The 25,094-nt window shown below is 40.4% G+C and overlaps 1 protein-coding gene across 5 annotated transcripts; it reads right to left on the bottom strand.

The window, feature by feature from the left end:
* Positions 1 to 125: 125 nt before the first annotated feature.
* zmynd11 (zinc finger, MYND-type containing 11) lies at positions 126 to 24,353 on the bottom strand. Of its 5 annotated transcripts, none has more exons than XM_026313976.1 (16): positions 24,200 to 24,353; positions 20,057 to 20,192; positions 17,188 to 17,347; positions 15,670 to 15,693; positions 10,634 to 10,795; positions 10,064 to 10,141; positions 9,374 to 9,466; positions 8,416 to 8,503; positions 7,911 to 7,966; positions 7,676 to 7,753; positions 7,143 to 7,261; positions 6,610 to 6,928; positions 5,483 to 5,572; positions 4,650 to 4,928; positions 4,353 to 4,538; positions 126 to 4,027 (listed from the first exon to the last, which is right to left on the bottom strand). In XM_026313976.1, the coding sequence occupies exons 2-16, from the start codon at positions 20,185 to 20,187 to the stop codon at positions 3,905 to 3,907; spliced, it is 1,986 nt and encodes a 661-aa protein (XP_026169761.1). In that variant the 5' UTR covers positions 20,188 to 20,192; positions 24,200 to 24,353; the 3' UTR covers positions 126 to 3,904. The 5 variants fall into 5 exon arrangements, with proteins under 5 accessions (XP_026169761.1, XP_026169758.1, XP_026169759.1 ...); XM_026313973.1 differs by lacking the exon at positions 24,200 to 24,353 and adding an exon at positions 24,033 to 24,167; XM_026313974.1 differs by lacking the exon at positions 24,200 to 24,353 and adding an exon at positions 24,033 to 24,167 and having other exon boundaries at positions 5,498 to 5,572.
* Between the last annotated feature and the right edge of the window lie 741 nt (positions 24,354 to 25,094).

The following is a 25,094-nucleotide window of genomic DNA, read 5'->3' as shown; positions in this document are numbered from 1 at the left end:
TATATTCACACAGAAACCACATCCTCAGGCTTTTTTCTCTCTTTTCCATTTTTATAACAAAAAAAAAAAAAAAAAAAAAAAAAAAAAAAATCAGCAAAACAAAAACAGAAAAGTGGAAGCACAGGAACTTGTTGATACATTTATTTCCTCCATGTTAGCACATAGAATATATTTATATACATATTGCTAGCTAAAGCATTAAAAAAAATGTAAGGAGCTTAGAAAATGTTAAATCACGATTAATAGTTTACATATGGACAGAACAGAAATACATGACCTACAGGAGGTGTGAACACAGGAGGTGTTACAGCGACTTTATTCCAGCAAAAAGCACCGAAATACTCTGTTGAAGTACAAGTAGGATTTCAACTAGTACTCACATTAGTATTGTGTACTGAAACTGGAATAAGAGCATGAGAACATGGGTGAAAACATAATAATTTTACACAAAGATGTGAAGTAGCTTGACTGAAGCTCCAGAAAAGAAAGAAAAACTCATCATTGTCGTATTGCGTAACTCTGAGGGAGTGCAACTCTGTCTTTTTTACACGGGGGAAGGAAGAAAAACAAAAAAAAACAAAGAGTAGCTGGAGATTCACACACCTGTACTCATGCAGCTAAAGACCCAAACTGGAATGATAAACTTTTCTTCCACAGAGGAAAAAAACAAAAAATAAAAAAAACAAACAAAAAAAAAAGCTTTTCACAATGAAACTTTACGGCTGGATGGACGAATATAAAAAGAGTCGAATAAAGAGAAGCCGCGGCCGCGCACACGTCACATGTACACAACATAAAACACGTCATCATCAACAAGCGTGTCCGTTCAGGAAAACATGCATTTATTGGATGGAATGTCTGGATACACTGACGGTGCTTCAGGGTGTTTATTATAATAATAATAATAAAAAAACAAAACAAACCTGAAACACACGCAGGAAATGAAAATGACAAAGCTCAGAGCTCGATATGAAAACAGTTGTACATTGTACAAAACTAACAGTCATTCAGATCGCCATGAACACGGGGGGGGGGGGGACAGCTGAACTCCATTTTTTCTAAAATCCTTTACAATGTACATATTACATGAAGGCGGAGATAACGACAGGACGTTTTATTTACATGTAGTGCAATGACGGTGGACAGAAATTAGCTTAAAACCTGCAGAACTGGGATCAAATACAAGAAATTCAAGAAAGAAGCTTTTTCCAGAAATAAAATGTTAATAACAAGAACTGGAGAATTAAATCAACTGCACAATGGACAGGAAGTCAAACAGTACCTGGACTAAAACATATTTTGAAGTGATGCAAAGCCTGGAACAGTTACCGTAAAGTCCTTAATAGCAGGCTGTTGTTTGCTCTTTTAGTAGCTAAATCCCATGAAAAGGCCAAACCCATTTACTGTGTGACAGAGCTGCACTAAGATCTGTTAAAAACACGTGGGTGACTTGTTCCTTCATCAGCACAAACACTTTTCCCTCCTGTTTGATAAAAAAAACACACTGAAATGAACGAACCTTAAAAAAGAAGCTACATATTTGTGCTTGGATTTACACACAGTAAGTGCTGATGGTCTTTTCATGGGGTTTGTTGACAATAAGAAACAACGGGTTAAAAAAAAAACAAAAAAAACCAAACAGCTTTATCCCTCAATCTGCTGTTAATGAAACTCAACATCATGAACATATTTCACAATAAAAGCCTTGTGGGTAAAGAGAACAGATAGTAGCTGCATCACAACTCCACTTCCCAAACCAACTCTGAGCAGAATTCAACTTTGTTTTGGTCTAACATTTAAAAAAAGTCACGTTTTAATCTGATTTGTGTTGGTGTAAACCTGTTAGATCAGTGATTTCTAGTATACCATCTGTAAAAGAGTACACCAACATCAGTATATTACACACACTGGATTCAGGTTGAAACACTAGGACGAGTCAAGCTGCACCAAGATATTTAAAAAAAGTAAATGTGTCGTTTTGCCTCAGATGTTCTTCGGCTCATGTATCGCAAGAAAAGTTTAGCAAAAACATTAATATACAGTAAAAAACATATATAATTTGTTTATGGTACAACACACCACCTTGACTGAGTGCTGAGTTTCATTCAAAGCAACAGGAAGCAACAGGACTTCATGTTTTAGAAGTAAAAGCCTGTCTTTAATTAAAGTTACTGAAGGTCCTGCCCACTATTTGAGAATTTATGGTATTGTTTTTCCACATATTAACAGAAGGACTAAATGATAACCAGCAAAAAAGAATAATAATAATAATAATAATAATACAGAATGAGAGAAATATTTTCCTCCGTTCAGTCGAGCGTCATAACTGAGGAAACAAACTTTCAAAGCGTCAACAAAAGAAAAAAGGCAATTTTATTGCCAAGTCAAAACAAAAACAAAATATTCATATACCTTCAACACTCGACATCCAGCACAAAGGAAACAAACAAAAACAAAAAGATTCATTGGATCATTACGTTTGCATATTGTTTTATATTGGTCCATCTGACGTTACTGCCCAGGAGGCAGCAGCGGCTTCTGGTCTTCTCTTTTAATTTTACCGTAATTCATGATGAAAAAAAAATAAAAAATAAAAAAACTATGAGACTATCAACATGCAAGAGGCCTCACTGGGAGTCAGACGATGAAAAACCAAAGATAAACAGGCACTGACCACCAACTACAGCATAAGCAGTGAAAGAGTGTCACAGCGAGTCACTTGAGGATAAAAAAGAAAAAGAGGAGGATAAATTTCGAGTGTACGTCTATAAAAATGACACTAACAACGTTTGGAAAGATATACACTTTTTTTTTTTTTTTTTTTTTTTTTTAAGGTTATAGGAAAACGGGAGGGAAAACTGACCGGATCTTCTAAGGAAGATTCAACAAAAGTGTTTTTGGCAATAATACAAGCATTTGTGTTGCTGAGAAAATGAAAATGTGCAAAAGAGGTGGAATAGCTGTCAAATCGTGGAAGTGGCTCAGGAGGGACTGCTACACGTTTCCCCAATTAAGAACAAATGGAAAAAATCTCATTTTTTCCTAAATATTTGACCTAAAAATGATTCTATTCAAAAAAGATCCCAAAATGTGCATAATATTATTATTCATCCTAATCGTATCATCGCATGGAAGATTTGTTTTGTCGGCGTTTTTAAAAGGCCGACCTCGTGACCCTGTTCCCAATACATGACTCGGGGGTAATAAGATTTTAGGTAGAAATGAAAGAAGGTGCTTTCTATCGCAATAGCTCCATGAAAAGACAAAACACGTCGACGTCCGTGAGTCACGTCGACCACGTGTCGGTATCTGACGCAGGTTTTGGACGACGTTTAAAACAGGTTTTCTCTATGAAAAGCAGAGCCAGTTCGATGCTGCGATAGTGCTTGCGGCGTGTATTCGCTCTAAGATCGATGCTGTGTGTCGTTGCATTTACAGTAAGAAAAGTGATTCTTTTAAAAAATTCTGGTAATAAAATGTTTTCAGTTAATGCTCATCTGTTACTACACACTTAAATAAACACATTCTCTGACAGTCCAAAATCAGCACTTCAGTAAAGAAAAACAAAAATCATACCATAACTCTGCATTCGAACCATGCTCTGGAGCAACCTGTTCACAATTCAGACAGAAAATAAACTAATATATAGAAAGAAAAATTAATGGGTGCATTAAATAATTAAAAGAAACAAAAAAAGAAACAAAAAAAAGGAAGAAATTGCTCTTTTCACGCAGAAAACGCCGGGTCCACAAAGTTTTCAGGAAGGCAAGTGGAAAAAGCAGAAGGGAGATACATACGTGTGTGTGTGTGTGTGTGTGTGTGTGTGTGTTGTAGACACTGACAGGATAAAGAGAGGGCAAGAGCCAATGGCGTGCTGTGTAAGGTCAGCGGGGGCGGGGCTTGTTCATCTCTTCCTGCGGCAGGTTCGTTTGTGGTCGGCGTGCCAGTGCTCCTGCTGACACTTGATGGAGCAGTACGAGGTGTTCCAGCAGCAGTGGTACATGGCCTCCTCCTCACAGTTATAACACTGGGAACAACACAAACAGACAAAGTGAGGTCAGGGGACTAAACCACAACAACAGCAACACACAGGGAACAAGGTAACAATAACTAATATATCATCTGTTTAATTTAACATCATCTTTAGTCCAAATGTGCAGAGGGACACGGTGACTGGATCTAAAAGACCTAAAACCTAATTCGGGTACCATCATCAACACTGCAGGGTTAGTTTTTGGACTGTGCTTAACAGACCCAGTCTATTTCTGGATGAATCAGCATTTTCTTACGGGGAGGAAGATAAAACAGGTTCAGAGTGTCTGCTGAGACGCTGCAGCTGATCCAGAACTCACCCACTGCTTCTTCTTGGTCTGTGAGATGAGCTGTTTGTGTTGAGCCACCAGTTTCTTCACCTCCTCCACCAGCTCCTCCTTACACTTCTCCTTCACCTGCTTACACTTCCTCTCCATCTCGGCCTGAGCTCCAGCCACCGCCTTACTGACCGCCTGACGCTTCTCCTCCTCCATCTCTGCACGGAGCTGATGGCACAGACGGATGAGATACCGGCTTTAAAACCGAGGCTCTAATGTTCTCAAACTCTGAAGAGTCCAAGGAGGGAAGTATGACACGTACGAAGACGCACAACCCACCTTTTCAAGAGCTTCTCGGACGACCCTCTCCGTCTCTCTCTTGTTGTCGGCCTTCATCATTTCCTTGACGTCGTTGAAGACCTTGGTGTATTTCTCATGGCACATATTCTGACAGGCACCGTCGCTGTTGGTCTGCGTGCCGCGGTGCAGCGTGCGTGGCGACGCGCCGCTCGCCTTCTTGGTCTGCGTGGACACCGACAACTTCTCGGGCTGCTGGGGCGCCGAGGACACCGGGATCTCCTGGCTGGAGCTGACCGCCTCCATCTCGGGCTCTGGATCCTGGAGGAGATGAGAGGACAGGAGGAGACGAGACTGAGGCACTGACGGGCGAAGATCTCTGCATGTACAACATTTTGATATAAATATAATTTTCAAACATATCATTTCTCTGGGGTTTTGTCTCGATGTGTCTTTTCAGTCAATTAAACACATTTTAAGCTGTTAACACCACAGACCAAACTTAAAAGCCCTTTTTGTTTCAACTAATTATTGTTTTAATTGTTGGTCAGATTTTGTCTCTATGGCAGGTATCACAGCTTGTTGTCGTCCGTATTTTCAGATTTTGTTGTGTGCAGAATGTTAAACAGTTCAAGTCAAATCCATTCTCCTCTTCCTCTCAACACCGAAGCAGAATATTGAACAGTTGCTGTAACACTGTAACATGAGAACTGAGGCTGTTTTCCAACCTGTTTTCTGCAGCTACTTCTTATCACTTCAAGATTCATCAAAATCACTAGTGCAAAACGTTCATGTTCTCAGTTGGCCAATACTGTGCCAGTCAAGCAATAAATCAATATGATGACAAATGTATAGAAGAGCTAAGAAATACTGACCACGTTTGCACTTACACTGACTTCCTCTTTGGGCTCGACTATCGGAGTGCGGCGGCTTTTCTTTGCCTTGGGCTCCTGGCTGCTTTTGAGCTGGAGAAAACAAAAGGAAAATATGAAATATGTTGAATATCTCGTTGTTCCAGCTGCCTTTATGCTAATACTGCAATATAGATAGAAAACTGGGTCAAGTGCGACATGGACAATAATCAAAACCATTCTCTCTCTCTCTCTTGCTTTTTTACACTGTAAACAGTCACAGAAGGAAGAGACTGACTGTGTTTATGAAGGATGTGATTTACTGCCAAAGTCTTAGACCAAAGTCTATTTCAACTGTTGTCAAGGGAAAACAATAGTAAATTAAAAACGTCCTTGTAACCAAGTGCTATGAATAATGCATGAATTAAATACAGAGCCACATAAAAAACACAACAGCCTACACAAGACTTAAAAAAAAAAAAAAAAAGTACATTATGTTCTGACCACACATGATCTCAGAGTCTAATAACGTTTGATTTCATGTTGTGCGTAATTGTTCCCCCAAACCTTTTTAATTACGCTCCTTTTATCAGTTTAATTAGTGTAGTTTGATATGACACTGACAAAACTACAATTGTAGTTAAATAAAATTGAGAAATGTCACAGTCCATCCACCAGATGGCACTATCCGTTGATTTTAGGACAATTTCTGGGGAAAACTGACTTTAGCTTCACTGAGAGTTTTACACCAACAAACTGCTGAGGTGGGGTTAGTGTTCATGCTTAAAGAAAAAACTAAACATTACATAAATAAGGAGACACGACACAGACCGAGCACTAACGAGCACACATGCAAGGTTACGTTTCTAAGCTGCGTCTGAAAAGACCTGAGGGTTGGGGGACGGCTGACAGGTGAACACAAGCTGAACTGGAAAAATTGCTTTTTGCTTTTCTGCTTATACCAACTATCATGATCAGGACAATAAAATGACAAAGGCATGTCTTTAGATTATTGACCGTTTTAAGTAATCAGATGTTTGAGTTAGATGTAGTGAGTGAAAGGAAAAAGAAGCATTTAAATCTAAAAAAGAAAAGAAAGTGAAACCCCCAAACAGCTGTAGCTCATCGGTGTCTAGTTGTGACCCACTTACATGTCGGACCTGCTCGTTGCTGGTGGAAGAGATGCTAGACTCTGCCTCGTCCGTCCTCTCCAGTCTGTCCGTCCTGCTGCTGCCCTCCTCCTCCTGCTGCTGCTGCTGCTGCTGCTGCCGCTGGCTCTGGCTCTGTAGGTGATGCTGGTGTGGCGGGCTGGCGTCCTCCATCTTTGTTTTCCAGTAGCGTCCCTCCCTCAGGAAGCGCTGGTAGACCTCCAGCTCCTCGCATGCCTTCTTCCAGCCGTTGCTGCGCTTCACCTGCAGCTGCTGGACGCTCACCTTGATGTCCTGGATGTTGTCTGAGGGGATCCACGCTCTGGGGACAGAGATTTAACAGGCAACACAGCAATATTTTTACTTCACATATATTTTAGTTTAGTTTTAATTATTATTAAAGAAATGAAATTTAGTTTTCTTCATTTTAGAGTCACATGCAGCGACACAAGCAGCGTGAACTTGGTGCTGCTAAACTGCCAGACCCGATCAAACACAAACATGACACTGTGTACTGTTGCAGTCTTGCAGCTGACCTCTGGTGCTGGTGTCCAAAGAAGCGTACGTCCACCTGGTTATCCTCCCTTTGAAGGACTTTGGCTGGCCAGTAGCCAAAGCCTTTCATCTTGGCCCAGACCAAGTCATGGTTGGGGCTCTGCAGGGAAACACACACAAAAGGAAACTAATCAGAAGGTGCAACCTAGTGGTGCATTTCTAACAAACAGAAAATCAGGTTATTGTGTGGTGGGTTGGCTAAAATTACATTCACTGGGCAGAGTTTCTTTCATAGAACACCCTTTTCTATTTATAATATCTGAGAACCACATTCATTCTCCTGAATCAGTCAAGTGTGTGTGTATCAGTTATTTTGGCCTAAAAACCTTAAAAAATAAAGAGAAAATTGTCAGTAGCAGTTTTTCAAAACCCAAGATGTAAATTTCTTGTCAGACTAGCACCAATACTGGGGTGTGCAAAAGTCCAACTGTATGTTGCTGCATCAGTTCAGAAATACAGTTTGTTTCTGAGAAGCTGAAGTTGCCCCTGGTACAGAGGATTTGGTTGTACTCACACAGGGGTAGCAGAACCAGTTGTCTGGCCGGGCGTTCGACAGGTAGAAACAGTTCTTACACAACAACAACTCATTCAACTGCAAAAGAAAGAGAGAAGGGTTCAGCAGAAAAGGTTTAAGGTACAATAGTCAAGAACATTCTGAAATCCACAATAAAAAACATCAGTAAGCTCCTAAGGTATAAACTAAATCTCAGAGGCCTGAACTGTTGAGAGAAAAGATAAAACAACGGTACCTCGTGGCACGTGTCGCTGAAGAGCAGCCGCGCAATCTCCGCCTGGTCACTGTGAACTGCAACAAACAAAAACCCAACATCACTCAGCAAAGAAGTCGTCAAGAACCAGACAGTCACTTTAAATGAACTATGACAAGTCAGAGGATTCCCATGAACTAAAACATTTCTGTCAAAGTCCTTAAAATTCAACAATTAAGTGTGGCCTGGTTTGTGAACCTCAATATTTTCTTTGTACACAGTATGTTCAGAGTACTCGGTGTTAAGCACAGAGAGCTGGCATCCTTTGACTTTTTCCTCATAATTTAATCAACTCAAACCTTTTCCATTTCATGGCACTGACACAACAGAGCTCTTTCACAGCTACCTGTGTTTAAACGTCTCAAAATGTTTTATATCGTATTTCTCCACATAAAGTTTGAAAGAAAGCGTCCTGAGCACCAAGCTTGGTAGGACAGTGGGAACATATGCGTGGTAATATATTCCAAGCTGTCAAACCCTGACCCACCTCCATACAGGATGGCAGTGTTGTGAACAATCAGCTGTGCGTCTGCTTTGAACTCCTCGAAGCTTTTGTACTTTCCTTCAGACAGGTTCTGAGAGAGGGGGAAATAAAGTGGTCAAAGAAAGAAAACAAGTAGAAAGAGGTGTGTTCACGTGCTGGATGTTTGTGTGTTTAGTGACCGACATGCAAAGTGCTCCAGGAGAGGGCAATGTACTTAAAAGCCCTAAAAGCCACACACACACACACACACACACACAACACACAACACACAACACACAACACACAACACACAACACACAACACACAACACACAACACACAACACACAACACAGGGCAGAGATCCAGTGTGTCTGGCAGTGGCTGGGTGTGATGCACCACTGACCACAGCACAGCAGAGTCCTGCTGACCTAACACTAACACACAATCTCTACCAAACCAAACTAAAACCAGTGTTGGTAGAAAAGAGAAACTCTAAATGAAGTGCCTGGTTGAAATGTGGCTCAAAGATGAGAATTGTTTTCTAGAAATTGAGCTTCTGGAAGTTTGTTTTGGAAAAATAGATGTTCCATGTTGTCAGCATCAGATAATATAAGGCAAAGTCAGGCAACTGGTCTCTGTTTACAGTCAGTCTTTCCAACTCAGTTAGCACTGAAAGCATATTGTTAAGCTAAATCTGCAGGGGTTATAACATGTTTTGTTACCATGAGGGGAAAAAATAGAGTTTCTGACCCTCAAAAAAAACCAAAAAAACAACATATGATCAAAAAGCATAGTACATTTAAATTGGCTGTGTGAAATTATGCTGACAGGTCTGCTAACATGCATCCAGTATTACAAAAGTCAAGACTTGGACAAACAGTAGGCAGTGGCAGATAATTCCTATATGGTTAAATCTATATATGATAAAATATGTCTGTGTGTCCAGGTGAAGAAAAGAAACTTAAAAGTTTTCACTGTCACCTCTTGGATGTTGGAGACATCCAGCGCAGTGTGGATCAGACGTCTGTACATGGGATGTTTAGTGTCTTTGCCTTTCTTGTTCAGGTCCACTGCCTGTAACACAGAGCAGGTATAATGATTTAACACCACTTTACAGAGAAGACGAGTTCTGTGCAAGACGGAAGAGATGAAGTAATGAAGCAAGGAATCATGGGAGCCCTAAAGGTGCAGCAGGAACGTGGAAGGTAAACAATGGGATTGAGGTTCAACATTCCTTTTATTAAGCAGAGAACAGGGTCGACGTTGGAGAACAAAAGTAGGGACTGAGTGAAGGATTAAAGAAGGGACGGAGAAGATGACAGAGGGAGGGTGGAATGAAGAGAACGTTTTACCTAATTTGAGAGGAATGAGGATTATTGTGGCTAGTTATGACATTTAAATATTTAAAAAGAGCACAACAGAGGCCTTAACCACAGATTGTTTAAGTGGAGAATTACAACCTTCAAGTCCCCCCCCCCCCCCCCCCCCCCAACTCATTTCCCTGGAAATAAACTAGATGTCCCAAACAGAAAATATCAAAAATCTACCACATAAATGTTAAAATAAAACCTTAACCTGCTTTAAAAGCAGAGCTGGGTAAAATGCTCAGTAAAAAAAAAGGGAGGCAGTGTGTGAAACAGCAGAAATAAAATGTATATATATTGTTCTCACCCTCTCCTTCATACGCTGGACGATGAAGCGCAGGTATTTACACATCTCCTGTTTGTTCAGGTTCTTCTTTTTACTGCCCTGCAGGGAGAAGAACAAATCGTGTGGATGGGGGAAGGTTTAGAATCACAGCAGGTTCTCGATCTTCAACCCAAACGCTTGACTACACAGACACAAGTGCATTTAATACTCATTCATAATGGCCAATTACAGAAGAGCAATGTACTAAAAAAAAAAAACCATTTAAATACAAGACTACAGCCTTTTATTGGGGTAAGTGAATAAAACACAGTTAACACAGCGACTCTGATGGAGAAATCTATTTTTATGTCTCTGTAGACACTGGATTAGTATCACTGCAGTGCAGGAGGACTAGAGAGGCAGAGGCATAAAATAACTACATCCAAAGCCCAAGAGGAGACTGCTGAGCTGCAGCTTCAACTATCACTCAGCCTAACATGCTTATTTGTTATTATATATATATATATATATATATATATATATATATATTATGATAAATACACACACACACACACACACACACACACACAAAAGAGACTCATGAGCACCCACCCTGCAGACAACACACTGCCAGTGCGATCCTCCGTCTCGGGGCTTGTACTCCTCTGACAGGCATTTGAGATGGTAGACACGGAAGCAGTTGTCGCACGTGAGGACGTCACCCGGTAGGTGACACTCGAAGCAGTACCAGTCATGGCTCTCCGTCTCCCAGTCCTGCAGGGAAGACACAGCAGAGCACAAGTTTGGGTGACCCCCCCCTCCAACCCGCAACCAAAGCAGGGGAGGAAACAACTTTCTCCATCGAGAAGCGGTTAAAGACAGTGGAGCTCTCAGATTTAGAGATGTGTTATGATCATACCTTTGGGTGTCAGGGCACAGAGCGTGTCTCAGACACCACTTTATTACTGAAGGTGTCTGGTTTGATCCTACGTAAGTGAACTCAACCTCCTCCCTCAATGACACAAAACTGATCTGAACTGTATTTGAAAAGTCATTTTCTATTGCTCTGTTCCTCTTGTTGTTTTGACGCTTTAATTCTTCTGTGAACACGAATCTGTTTTGAATTTGTGATGCATTTGAAACTGATTTGTCTTAGAAAAAAAAAAGAGCACCTCTTTGTATGAAAGCTAAATAAAAAAAAAAAAAGAGACTGAATATCCTGCAGGGTTAACTAAACTTTCCCTTCTTTCTAAATGCTATGATTCAAAAACAAAGATATGTGTGAATAACTTCAAACTCGGGCGACTGAATAGCTGCAGATATGAGAAGATGATTGTTTAATCTAGGCACACTCACATTCCCCAATGTATTTCACCAGCAGCTTCAAAATATGCCATTTCATTCAGATTCTACACGAAACACTCTACATGCAAATTCAATTTAAGAACTTTCACATTGTCCTTGAACAAACTGAAAAGCCAACTTTCCTCCTAAATGTTATTATAGTGTCTCAATCCTCGATAAAGGCAGAGCGAGACACCACAGTGGTTTTTGTAAAACTAATGCAGACACACTGGCCAAGGACACTGGCTGATGGTTCAAACCACGGTGCCAAGAGGTGACTAATTCAAACTGTAGACCAGCTAAAATGATCTCAGTCGAGGAAAAAGACAAAAATAAAAATCTCCCCCTGTATGAAAATAATGTTGAGTCTGTATCACAGACATGTTTATGAACGTGCAATGCTCCTGTACATCCTTAAGCACATTTGTGTAGCTACATATGGGTTTGAACCACCGTTAAAACAAATGTATTATTGTGTGTATGACCTACATACATTTGTATTTCGTTACAGCTTCTCCTGCAAAACACATTTATCATCACTTTGCACTTCAGCTGAAACCAAACAGCTCTAGGACATTTCAAAAGGTCTGCTGCTTCTCGGGTTCAGGTATCAAACCAATAACATAAATATATCAGACCAAACCAAATAGGTTCTTGATTCACAGTCTTGCTTTTCTTCCTTTATTATTTTTTTTAGAGTTTCTGAATGTCATCAAAAATGGTCGTATTAAGGCTATTTCATAAGGAAAGATTCAGATAAATGAACAAAAACATTTGAGAATGGATTTTAAATATGTTTATATTTCTCGCATAAAAACCCAAATATTGTACTAATGACGGTAAAAATTTCAGGCAATCCAGAGCCCTAGCTTGGCTATTATAATGTTAATTATAAAAGTAAAGTAATATTGTGCCCTCATCCTGTGCCAGTCAAAAGTTTGTGTCAGAAAGGTCAGTTTTGTCTTTTATCCCACCACACACTGGTTGGAGTTGTCCTGTCGTATACTAATTATAATTAAAGGGTTCAAGTGAAAGGCACCGAGATGGAAATATGAATCGCTAGAAGTTCAACTACTCAAACTGTCAACAGTCCAGCTCCTTCCAGCAACTCAGCAGGGGAGAGCAGGTCAGTCATGGCCAAATGCCACTTAATAAAAGCTAGTTTTTTTTTTTTTCTAGCTTTTATTAAATCACAATTAAAAATGGAGAACACTTCAACAACCTCATTGATCTTTTCTCTGCGGGCTATAGGTATAAGCAGAAAAAGCAGACTGGATTTAGCTTATAACAGCAGTGATAATCAGGTCTAGGAGCTTTTAAGGAAGTCTGGTCGATAAACCTGTAGTTTTCATTACAGACAATATGCTGGTACATCTCAAAACCGAAGAGCACACTGCAGCAGGTTATTCTCTGTCTAAAACACATATTTAGACCAACCACAGTGCCTCAGTTGGAAATGCAGGGGTGAAAGGAGCCACAACACAACCATAAATAGTCATAAAGGATAAAAGGAGTGGCGACAGCTCTGACATTCAGTGTTGCTGCAACACTAAAGACCCTTAGAATCAGGCCCTGCCAGGATGCACTATACACGCTGAAATCCTGGGGTATATTAAGGATAATCTAAAACTGTTAGGCTCTGTGCCAAAAAAAAAATAAACAACCCTTTTATCACTGAGAGGACATTTGTTGGACATTTATGGAGAAACTGACTGAGACAACGAGGAAGGAACATATTGAAACCGAGCAGCTTTGGAGGAAATTGTGCGATTTGACCGTCAGCACTTTCTTCACCGACAAAACACATCAGAGATGGTCCTTGTGTTTTGTTGAGTATCAAGAGCCACTTCCCTACTATTGGACTGTCTGATGAAAGACAAGTGGCCACTTTCAAAAGGCTACTTACAGCAAAATGATGCTAAAGTTAAAAAAAAAAAAAAAACACTGGTGCTTGCAAATTTACCAGCAAAACTAAACACTAGAGGGTAAATAATAATACAAAACTAAAGTGGAAAAATCTGCTTTGGGCTCACATCACAGATTTCTCAAAACAAACATGAAATACCTTTTTTTCTGGAGGAAGAAACTTAGACCAACTATGAGCTGCCAAAAAAGCCAGGAACTTGGATAGTGATGGAGGAGGTGCTAATGCAGCCAACAGACTGGCGGCCTTTAACCTTTTCCCCACGGCTCTCAGACTCTGGTTAACAGCTCTGCACTGTCAGTGTCAAGCTGGGACATGTCAGAGGCCCATGAGAGGCCGAGCAGCGGGGCCAGCACGCCTTTTAATAACCTCAAGGACTGATCTGCACCACCTCCTGCTTCTTTCAAAAACTTCTACAGATTTTTTTTTTTTTTTTTTTTTAAATCTTAGAACACACAGACCTATTCAGACATTCGAGGTAAAATCAGAAAGGAAGCTGCCAAAAAATGCAAAACGAAAAGGTTGCTGATAGAAATTTACTCACTTTGGAATTAAAATACACATATTCCCCAAGTATTACATGCCCGCAGGAGCAGTGATATAATAAACTGTAAATGAAAGCACATCATATAGTGTAGCAAAGTTTTATGTTGTTAGCATTTAGTTTCAAACTAAATGGCCTATGTTCACTGTTAAATAAATAAAAACATGTATACAACTCTGCAGTGCTTTCACATATTTAAAACAAATTTATCAAAATTCCTATAAAGCAATCAACAGTTTCAAAAACAGTAAATAAAATCAGGGAAAGAAGTGAAATATGAGCATGGAGGTTCACTGAGCACTGTCAAAACAACGTGTTAGTAAATTAAACAGAAATGTGCACTTGGGCTCTTTTATTACAGTTACTGTGGTCGTCAAACACATCACGTTATCTTCATTATCATGCACACATTCAAATTAGTTCAACCACCAAACTTTCAAATCATCAAAAAAAAAAAGCATCCAAATGTTCTATGAAAAACAAAAAAACTAAACCTAAAAGACCATTTAAAATGCAAGACTTATAGTTTTGATTCCTATGCCGTGTAATCATTTTGGGCAAACCTTGATTTAGTCCAATCTGACTTCAGGGCTATGCCATTTAAATGTTGTTTTCAAGAATTTCACCGGGCCATTTCTAAACATTGTGATAAGTGTGCAAATGCTGTGGTTATCTGTTTGAGCAGTAAATATTCCTGAGGTCAATGCAAGGACACAGCACATGCCAGCTGGACTAAATCCAGGCACCTGCGGAGGGAGATCCGGCCTCCCTCTAGCACCTGCTTTTCAGTGCTTCTCACTTTAAAACTCTAGTCTGTTCAGTGAGTGACTGCCAACCTGAAAGAACCAGTCGGCTGTATTACTAGCAGCAGGCACGGAGGAAATAAAAAAAGAAAAAGAAAAAGAGAGACCACAATAACACACACCACACCTACCCATCTACTCTCCCTCCCTCCCACTGCAGCCCTGTCTCATCAATTAAAAATGGAGAACAGAAAATAAGCATGCCAGACAGAAGTTAAGAACACAGCAGAACACTTCCCTTCTGAGGAGGACTACAACTACAAAGACCAAAATACTACAAACGCACAGATGCTTGCTACCAACCTGCGGCGATGCCAACATTGCTTGTCATCTCACATTAAAACATGATTCAATTAAGCAAACACTTACTGGTTGAAGGTGTAATTTAGAGTTGGTATTGGAAAACAGATAGCAGTGTCTAAATGCAAAGGACTGGATACCGCTTTGAGCTGCACCAGGACAGACTGCATTTTATTTATTTTTATTAAAAATCAAGCAACAGCACATCTGTAGATAAGTAGCGAGCACATATTTTCATCAAGATCACTGATCACTTCCGCAAGAAATTTGGCCACGTAGACACAGCGCTGCAATGGACTTTCATGAAGCTTTTTACAGCATAAGTGAATAACAGCTTCTGGCAGTGTGGTTACTATTGAGCTGTAGGCCAGCAGGCAGAATGGTTTCCAAACGGAGACCAGCTACATTTTCTGCTTTTCACCCTGTGTGATAATTTTATTTCAAAAGGTGCAGTGAGCAGACTCAATCAGAAGAATTACATACTGAAAGAAGACTATTTCTCACCACTGGCACAAAAGGCTCGGCATTTCATTTTGTACAGCACTAACCAGAACATGCTGTATTTCTGTTTAGTTGTTCTGCAGCCCGCTTAAAAAGATTCATTTAAATCCCTGACTGCACTGCATGTGGCAGAACTGATTTCTCACAGAATGATATTAGTTGAGAGGGGAGAAAATGAAGGGATCGAATAAGGAACAAAACCTGAATTTGAAAATAACAATGCAGCCCTTACCTTGCTTCCCTCAGCGTTCGGCTCCTGTGATTGCAAGTGATTCAGAGAGTAGTGTTTAAAACTCCTGCTGGTAATGTTTAAAATGACCTGAGCACCGCTGGGCAAATGTGTCATGTCCCAGGAGACCAACACCTCCCACCCATCATAAAAACATTTTGTGATGACACCACACAGTACAGCCCACTACAGATTAACGTTATAGTTATTTTTTTTTTCCCTGACTTGTTTTCTAGCCTGGAAATCATAACAAATAAGCTTTGACGCTCAGATTTTATTGACAAATGTATCTTATCTATCAATATTAACTGGCATTTCTTTGCCAATGAGCAAGTGCAGCTTTTGCTAGAATTAGGCAAAGAAGCTTATTTTTTCCCATCATATAGTTAATCTAATACAAATCACATGACATGGTAATAATCAAACTAAAATACATCAATCTTTTCCTATATTGTATCACTGATTATGCTCCTGTAGTTTAATGGGTAAGAACATTAACACTAATACTGTCAGGATGGTGGTGCCCCGGTGTAGAAAGCACTGGGCCTAAAACTGCCACCAAATGCGCGTTAATGCCACTTGCACTTGCAGAAGTGCTCTGTGCATTGGAGTCGATATAAGACATGAGGATTTTCCCCAGGTAGCGGAGGTGATACACTGTGAAAGGACTCACACTGTGCAGCGCTACTGTGGAAGAGACAAGTGAAAGCACGGCTACACTGTGCACTGCTGTTCATAACTAACAAGGGAAATAACAGGCAAATAAACACAAGCACGTCACAGGAAAAGAGCAAAGCATTAATAGAACAATGCTGCACAGCAGAGGACTGCCTGAGTAGGTCAGAAGCTGATAGAAGCCATTTACAAACAAACTGAAACCTGTGGGTTTTTTTTTTTGCGGTTAGCCGCATGTTTTTCTATACACATAATTACTAAAGTCCTTCATTTAACAAAAATATACCTCACTTTCTAAACCTTGGACTATAGTTATATTTGCCCAAAGTTAGGTCTAAACGCTGTGACTCTGTTAACACTGTGTTCACACTGGGAGCAACCGGACAGATGGTTGGGTATATCCTGACAGAATTCATGTTGTGGTTTTTGTTAGATCTCCTGTAGTGTCTTCATCACTACATATCTGTCAGGTCCATTACAGGGGAAGGACACCAGAAAAGCCAGGAATTTGAGCTGTGTGTCACATTAGCAGTAACCTGACCGTTCTAAGGCACTGCCAGATTTAGTGCTGGCTAGGAAACCAAATGGCATAGGAGCCATTTACTTTGTGAGTTTTTGAGTCTCACTAAACCCTCCACTGGCTGAAAAGAAATGAGGTAGGGATGTACAGTGATTTCTTAAAAACAGTTGCTCGCAATCTGAACATGGTTGTTAACAGAATTCTATTGTTATAGCTGGAGAAACACACCAGGTAACTATCTAAAGTAAGAGGTTTTTGTTGACCAACAACACAGAATCTCTGTTTCCTGTTGTGGTGAGAACCTAATAACTTGACACTGGACTTACCATCTCATCCCCAGGCAGCCAGTATCCTTCCTGCTCAATGCCAGCCTTGGAGCCCTTGCAGCCGACCGTCAGGGTCTCCACCACCAGGCCGTCCTTCACAGCCAGGCTGAGCTGTCTGGCGGTCTCCTTAGGGTGGATGCCAAACACACGGCTCAGGTACCTGGGCAGGTGGAGGTGGAGAGGTAATTGAGGATGGTAACCAGTTTTCCTTGCTAGCCAAATACATTCATTTTTTAATGATGTGGTCATAAAATGTTTTCAAGAGTCAGGAGATGCTCCAAGACCCTTTAGATACCAGAATCGATTTACACAACTCCTTGTATTGTGTCCTTGTATTGACTCAAAGCATAGTTTTTTTTTTTTTTTCTACAGTCCTGTAATATTCCACAACAAAACTCCAGTATTCCCCAAATTACATTTATGCTCCCTAGTAAACAGATTAGGAGTACAGGAGATGTTTATATTTAAAATTAAAACCAGTGTTTTTCATCTCCTCTCATGCTCCTACATTTTCCAGTTTGGAAGGAAAAGCAAATTAAATAATGGCTTCGTTCTTCCACGCAGCTGCCTGCTGACTGGCAGTCAACCTCTCTCAGCAAGGTCATGTATCCTCCACAGTGGCAGACAGCCAGCAAACAGACTATGCCAGCAGGGAATCAGGTGAGAGTCTGTATTTACTCCTGACGTACAGAGCAGAGCCGAAAGCGTGTTTGTGAGGTAACTTTAACCCGCGACTCTAAAACCAGTGTAGCAGAAGATAGAAAAGGTGACTGACATTTCTGTCTATAGCTTTTACTTCCTCCAGCCTGCGTTAGACAAGTTTCTGCTACAGTGTCAAATTTAGTAGTAAAATGTTTTGTTTTTCTAATTTGGGTTTACAAGATTTTATATATCACAGCAATTGAGTACGACTGAAAATCACACTGTGGTATAATTTGTCAATACAGTTAAATAAATAAATAACATGCCACCTTAATTTTCCTGAGTCACATAGCAGATCTCTGTGAATCAGTAATTAGTTTCATTAGTTATTAACTATTGATTTTACACAGCCTGAATGTTGTGGCTTTGACCCTTCGGTACGAGATAATCGCAGTTTCCTCTGACTGAGTGAAAGTGGTTAATTATTCGCCTCTGCCTCGCTCACCTCACTCTCCTGTTTTCACAGAACCAAAGTCCTCTCCCTCTCAGCCACAGAGCTCGCTTGGTGCAATTAAGCTACAGTGGGACTAGATAGGCTGGAGGTGAGTGGGGTGTGGATGCGAGCGCTGCGAGTTGCATGCCGCCGCTTACTGTTGCCATGACAACAGCCGCTCGCCGTCGATTTTCATTTGGCAAACGACCAGCTCCCGGGGTGCTCGCCAACTTGCCGTATGTGTTAAGTGTTTCATTTAGTCTCTCCTCCATCCGCCGACCGAAAGGAATGACTGACTGAGATCTGCCTGGATGACCTATTATCAATTTTCAGACTCTGAACAACGTGGGATAAAATCATGACGGTTAAAGCATCGTGAACTCTACCTGCTGCAGACTCTACATCAAGGCCAGGTTTCAACAGAGAAGGATGCCCGACTTCATGCCAAGAATAGCAATGAGTCAATATTGGTTGGAGAATGTGAAAACTCCAGCAGCTGCCAGTCTAGATGCTGATCAATGTCTGGTGTGGGCTTGACCGTAAACATAACATCCGAGTCACAGCTTTGCAGCATGAGCCAAAAACAACAAAAAAAAAAAGTACAAATATAAAACCAAAAACACAACTTGTCAGTAATGACGATTCCAGTTCAAAGTAGAGATATTATTAGACTAATAATTTGTAACTAATCAATAACAGGATATCAATAAGCAACTACTTTAACAAGCCATTATTAACTTAAGTTGTTCATCAAACAGACTTCATCAAAGTGTGAGAATTTACTGCTTTCCTCTGTTATAAACTGAACACCTTACGAGCAATCACTCAATCAATCAATCAGTCTATCAATAAATAACCAAAGGCATCTCCTTGATCTCTGAAAAAAATAGTTTTCACTTTTCTTCTGATGCTGCATTAGATCAAAGTGACTACAGGCAGAATGAACATGAACATGAAGGATCCCTCAACAGCTTCCCACCCATGGACACAGTGAGTCGTGTCCACTGAAAGAGACACATAAGTCATATATGACCATTTTGTAAAAGGTCACCAAAGTTTGGTGTAACTCCATGACAACAAAGGTAATGATTAACATAGCCAACCGTGTCCACAAAGATTCAGGCTATATTTGTGTGAAGTGGTATTCTCCACCCAGGTATTACAACACTGCTTTGAATCACCTGCATGTCTTTGAATGCACCAAGTCCCTTGGTGCCCTGCACAAGGACGAGACAGCAGGCCAAACCAGAAACTGTCCAACACAGATACTTAAAAAATGGGTTGGTGGGTTATTGAAACTCTATAAGACTAAATATCCAAACAACTGAGCTTCCAGAGCTCTCATCCAGCAGTCCTGTCCCTTGATGCTAAACAACAACAAAAATATAAACCCCTATAAAAAGTGTTCACAAAGAAGTCCAAGGCTGATCAAGAGTAAAGCGGACATTACCTCTAAAAGTAAACATGGAAACATTTATAAACTATAAACAAATCCCATGCAACTCAACTCTGATGAGCTGGTTAATTGAAACTCATGGGGCAGCTGTTTTAAAATCTCAGCTGATAAAATGAGAGCTACCTGCATGGACGGTCAAATGTGGAAAATGACGTTTGGAATTAAAACAAACTGTCCCTTTAAACTCCTGGTATGCCGTGCACTTTAAGAAAAGTACTCCAGTGTAAACGTAAGGAAGCCACACATCATCACATCTGTCTTATCTGTGCTGAACTTACTTAGAGATCCTGTCCATGTTTGCAATCTGTTTCTGGTTGCGAATGACCTCGATGGCCGCCCACACATACTGGACCACCTTAGGGTCCGCCTGCCTCTTCTTCACCACACGTGACATGACTTCCTTATTCATCACAACTGTGGGAAACAAAGAAAAATCATGAATCACCAGTTGTTTTTGTTTTTCCTTCTGTGAGTGAAAAGATGAGAAACACACCAATTACAGCTTAATTAACAGGTTGAGACACTTGAATAAATAATAGTAGTGCTATGCTTTAAGCTTACTTTACAGTCATACCAAATCACAAACAGCCTTAGGAAAATGAACACAAGACCCTAAATTCTTGGCAGTAACGCAAGCAATGAAGGAATGTGAGTGACGATTAATGAGGTTTACAGCCAAGACAACCGAAATGTATTAAGAGAAGTGTTCATAGTATAGTTGGAGTAACAGTATTCTTTCTCTGAACAGCTCAAAGGGCAAGTATTGATAATATTAAAGCTGAACATCCACTGGTCGTCTTCACTTTAATCGAAATGATCATCATTTCAGGTAAAACTAAAATGAATCTATCAAATACTCCTTAAACAGTAGCATTGTAATCTCTTGTTCTTTTTCTAGTAAGCAGACATACTCCAACATATAACAATATACCATAAGTACACGATTAACAATACTATTTCCAATTGTTGTTATTGCCAACCGCTATTTGACAGTTTAATAAAGATAAGCATTAGACCAGACGAGATAAAAAAAACTCAAAACGAAGTTTGTCTTAAGTCATTGTCCCTTACACATGACACCAAAAAAAAAAAATTAAGGGTCCTAAGTATATTTTAGTTCATCTGACAAGGCCTGGTCAATGACATCATAATAAATGAACAAAACCTTTTTATTGAAGCAAATGAAAAACACTTTCAGAGCATTGTGTCATTTCCTGTAAAGGTTTACCAACAGGGGTGTAGTCACTAAAGTGTTTATGGCACCATGATTCAAGGTTGCTATTCACTGTCGAGGGTATTTTCTATTGTACCTCTCCTTATCAAGCATCTCGCCTGCTCAAGTTTTAGTATTCATGCTCAGCTGATCAGAAAAACCACATGGAAAACTTGTTTAGGTTGTGCAGAGCAGGAACCTGTGACATAAAGAGCTTCGGCTTCCAACTGACCGTGCAGAACGAAAACACAGTGGTGAGCAGTGACAAAGACCAAACACTGTGTGGGAGCAAGAAAATCATGTGACCGTTATATATATGGTCAGGTGTGTGATTTAGCTGTCTGACAGTTGATTACTATATCCTCCACAATGCACAACAGACACATTTGGCCATAAAAACCATGGAATACAGAAATGCTGCCAGTAAAAAAAACAAAAAAACATGTGTCCTAAGGGCTACCTGATACTGCTCCATTGTTTACATGTTGGTCAGTGAAAATAAGAGCACTGGTCTAGAGCTGCTGGTTTACCAGAAAGAAAAACTCCTTCCACCCCTCTAATTCATCTCTTCTAAAAGAAAGGAAAAATTCAAAACTTCTAGTTCTACTTCAACATTTTGAACATTATTTCTAAAGTTAATTACCTCTAACGGCCAGATAATTTACTAACCATCGTCATCTCACCCAAATCAAAACTTTTCTTTCACCGTTTCTATGTTTTTCATAAGAAAATAAGTACTCTGTTCAACAGAAACATGAGATTTGAGCTTAGGTGAACCCACAATCACAATATTTTACAATGCTTCAAATAGAAGTTGTTGGGAAATGCAATGAATATGACAACAAGTCCAGGAACTTTGCTGTGACCCACACCTCCTAGGTGTTCAACAATCAAACTAAAGCTACCAACACCTTATGCTACAGACAACAATTTTAAATCATGCTGAAAGTCTATTTTTGAAATTCATTAAGATAAGCCTTATTCCTATGAAATGTATTGCAGAGATATTCGCAGCATGCCTTGTTGTCATTAAGCAGATGGCTTTAATACCTCAGACTATTTTTCTCCTTGCCTCGTGGACATCATAAACAATGAGGTGGTGATGGAAGCTCAGAAAAAGCCAGAGGGAATTTGACAGGAAGAACTCTTCAACCTTCAAAGGAATAATAGCCGTTTGCCTCTTTACTGTGGTGCACAGTCCTGGCCTTCCCTGAATATCTTGTAAAATTCAAATCCAATTTTATGCGGTCCTCTTCTTAACCATCCGTGAAACTTAGGATGTCACTTTCATATATTGCAGCCAAAAGCTAACCATAATAATACTCAGAGCATTTTTATACGAGGGAAGATGCTCGGCTTAAGTGCACATTGTGAAAGAAGAGGCTGTGACAGATGTCGAGAAAGGATGTTCATCTTCACACTTTTCTCTAGAGGGTATGATCTGCAACTTATGGCGTGGGAAGGCATTTAAGAAAAAAAATATTTGAGAGCAAATAGTTAAATCACCCAAGAATACATGCGATTATTTTTAACACACAGGCTCACAGACAGTACTCATAATCACCTGGACTCCACTGAATGACATGAATGTCTCTACTAGATCTCCCTGTTTATATTTTACTGATTAAAATCCACAATTTGTCTTGCTTGAAGTAATCCTCAAGTTATAAATTGAAACAAAACACTGGAAAAAGACCACAGGGAGAGAAACTGTGGGGGAAATAAATAATAATAAAATACTCTGCTCATAAGTTTCAGACAACAAATTAACTGAACCACCCGGTTTCCAAAAATTAAAGCAGCATTGTGAAGCTCAATCTGAAAATTGCTACAGACTGTGTGGCATCTATTTAAAAAGAAGAATTGGTTTTGTTGTTGGTTAGAGTATAATTATTTGAAAATATCAAAGCACAGATGGTAGAAAAATGTCTGAAATTCTAAATGTGGCAGTTTAGCTACTTACAGACTCACAAAACAGCTGAAGGAGAGAGGGGAGAAAGGTGCAGTGAGGTGACAATGAGTAATGGAAGTTCCCCTTTTCTGTGTCTGGTGCAGAAGGTGTGAACGAGGACCACCTGTGCCATGATGCCAGTGCAGCAGGGCCAGTCCAGCAGGGCCAGTCCAGCTGTACCTCCTCCATGTGCCTGTGCACGTGCACACGCCACAGCCACCTCTGCCCGGTGCACTGCTGCCAAGCTGCACCTGTCTCCAGAGAGCTCACACTACACCATGACAGGCTGTGCACGCCAACGTGCTCCCCAATCAATTAGGCAAGGTGTGCCACACTGGAGGCCAATTACAGCACAGGTTGAGAGGCTTCTGTGCCCCCCCCCCTCCCTCCCTAGGGGCAAACAAAGAGCCTCCATGTATCACCTGACAGTCCTACCACCTAACTTTACTCCAAATAAACAATCACAGCCACTAATTATAATACAAATGAACTATGGCAGCCATACAGGGAGCAGTGCTGTTTGAGACGTTCACCGTTAACCAGGTGGCAGCAACCAGGACACAAGACAACACCCGACACGGTGCTGCAGGCCGACATGTCTGCATTATGACACTAGAATACAAAGCTTCACGACAGATGAGATAATAAAACAACAAACTAAACACAACTGCCTCCAACAACAAAGGGACAACCGTGGAAGGCCACTGCTACTCACGAAGCTCGGTTTAGCTGCTAGCTTAAGTTAGCAGGCTAACGTTAACTAAGGTCTAAGCCAAACCTTGTCAAGACAGAAAGAGAGCTATTTAACCTTTCTACAAAATTTAAATCCACCGCTTATATTGTGCACAGATTACATGACACCGTAAAATCCCAAACCGTGGCTTCAAATGAATAGTTGGCTGACAGACAGGCAATCGTGGTGAGTTAGTTTTTGCTAGCGATGCTAGTGAACGGTTACGTAGCTAACATGAGCAAACCTAGCAGCGAACATACAAACGATTCTCAGTCGCAGTAACAGGTTATTGGTATTTCCAAAGCTCTGTCCGCGGTCACAAAACAGCAAAACACAGTCAGCGAACTAACGGACTACCTGCTCGTTTGTTTTGGTGGGCGCCATGTTCACAATCCTCCATCACGGGGTAGCAAAGGCAGCTAGCCGCAGCTAGGCTAAGCTAGGCTAGGCTAGGCTAAGCTAAACTAAGCTAAGCCAGCCGCAGTGTGCCCTTTTCGTCAGAATAAAAAAAAAAACAAACTCACCTCTGCTACGGCGTCACTGCAGAAAACCCGCGGAGGACCGAAAACCAGGCAGCTTACATTAGTATTTCTCGGGGTAGCTGAGGCTCCGGATGGTGGTTTGCGTCCAGCTGGACTGGGAGGTAAACAGAGCCGAGCGGCGCCGCTGAGCCACAGGGAGAACTCTAGTGGTGGAACCCGGCTTACTGCACCCGACACCGGGGCGCAGCATTAAAGGGACGTGCCGCCGATTTTACTTGTCAAAGTTATTTGTGTGCATGGAGAAATCACTAAATTCAATTCTTTATAAATTCTGTTCTTTATAAATTCAATTCTTTATTTGTTCCCTCCACTCATTTTTTTCTCCAGAAGCTCACCAGCACTCTAACGCAGAAAGGATTAAGCCTATAGTTAATTACCCCATTGCCAGAAAATTAATTAGCAGCTATTTTAAAATTGATTCATTGAAGTTTTTTTTATGCAGAATGTCAAAAATTCACTAGTGCAAGCTTTTCTAATGTGTTGACTTGAGCTCAGATTTTTATTTAATGAGTTCATGCTTGTGTTGTTTTTGTGTTTGAACTTAAGGTGACACAACACAACATAAGAAGAACCTTTATTTGTCCCACAGCAGAGAAATTTACATCGTCACAGCAGCAAGTAAAGCACAAAAAAATAATAACAGTAGAATTGAAATAAAAAAACTTATATATATGCAAAGTCAATAATGGCCAATATTGCACCCTGGTAAATTGTATATTCTCTCATTTCACATTATACACAGTCTTTATCGTTATTGTTTTAAAATATTGAAAAAATCATGCTTTTTCATCTGCACGTTAAAACTGTTTACACGTACTGTAATTGCAGTGATTACCTTATACTGTAGTATAATTAGTTAGACAATGACAGTAAATAA

This window comes from Mastacembelus armatus, chromosome 17, assembly GCF_900324485.2.
Source record: "Mastacembelus armatus chromosome 17, fMasArm1.2, whole genome shotgun sequence".
NCBI classification, from domain to species: domain Eukaryota; kingdom Metazoa; phylum Chordata; class Actinopteri; order Synbranchiformes; family Mastacembelidae; genus Mastacembelus; species Mastacembelus armatus.
Note: the sequence above shows the minus strand (reverse complement) of the source record. Positions and strands in the feature narration are given on the sequence as shown.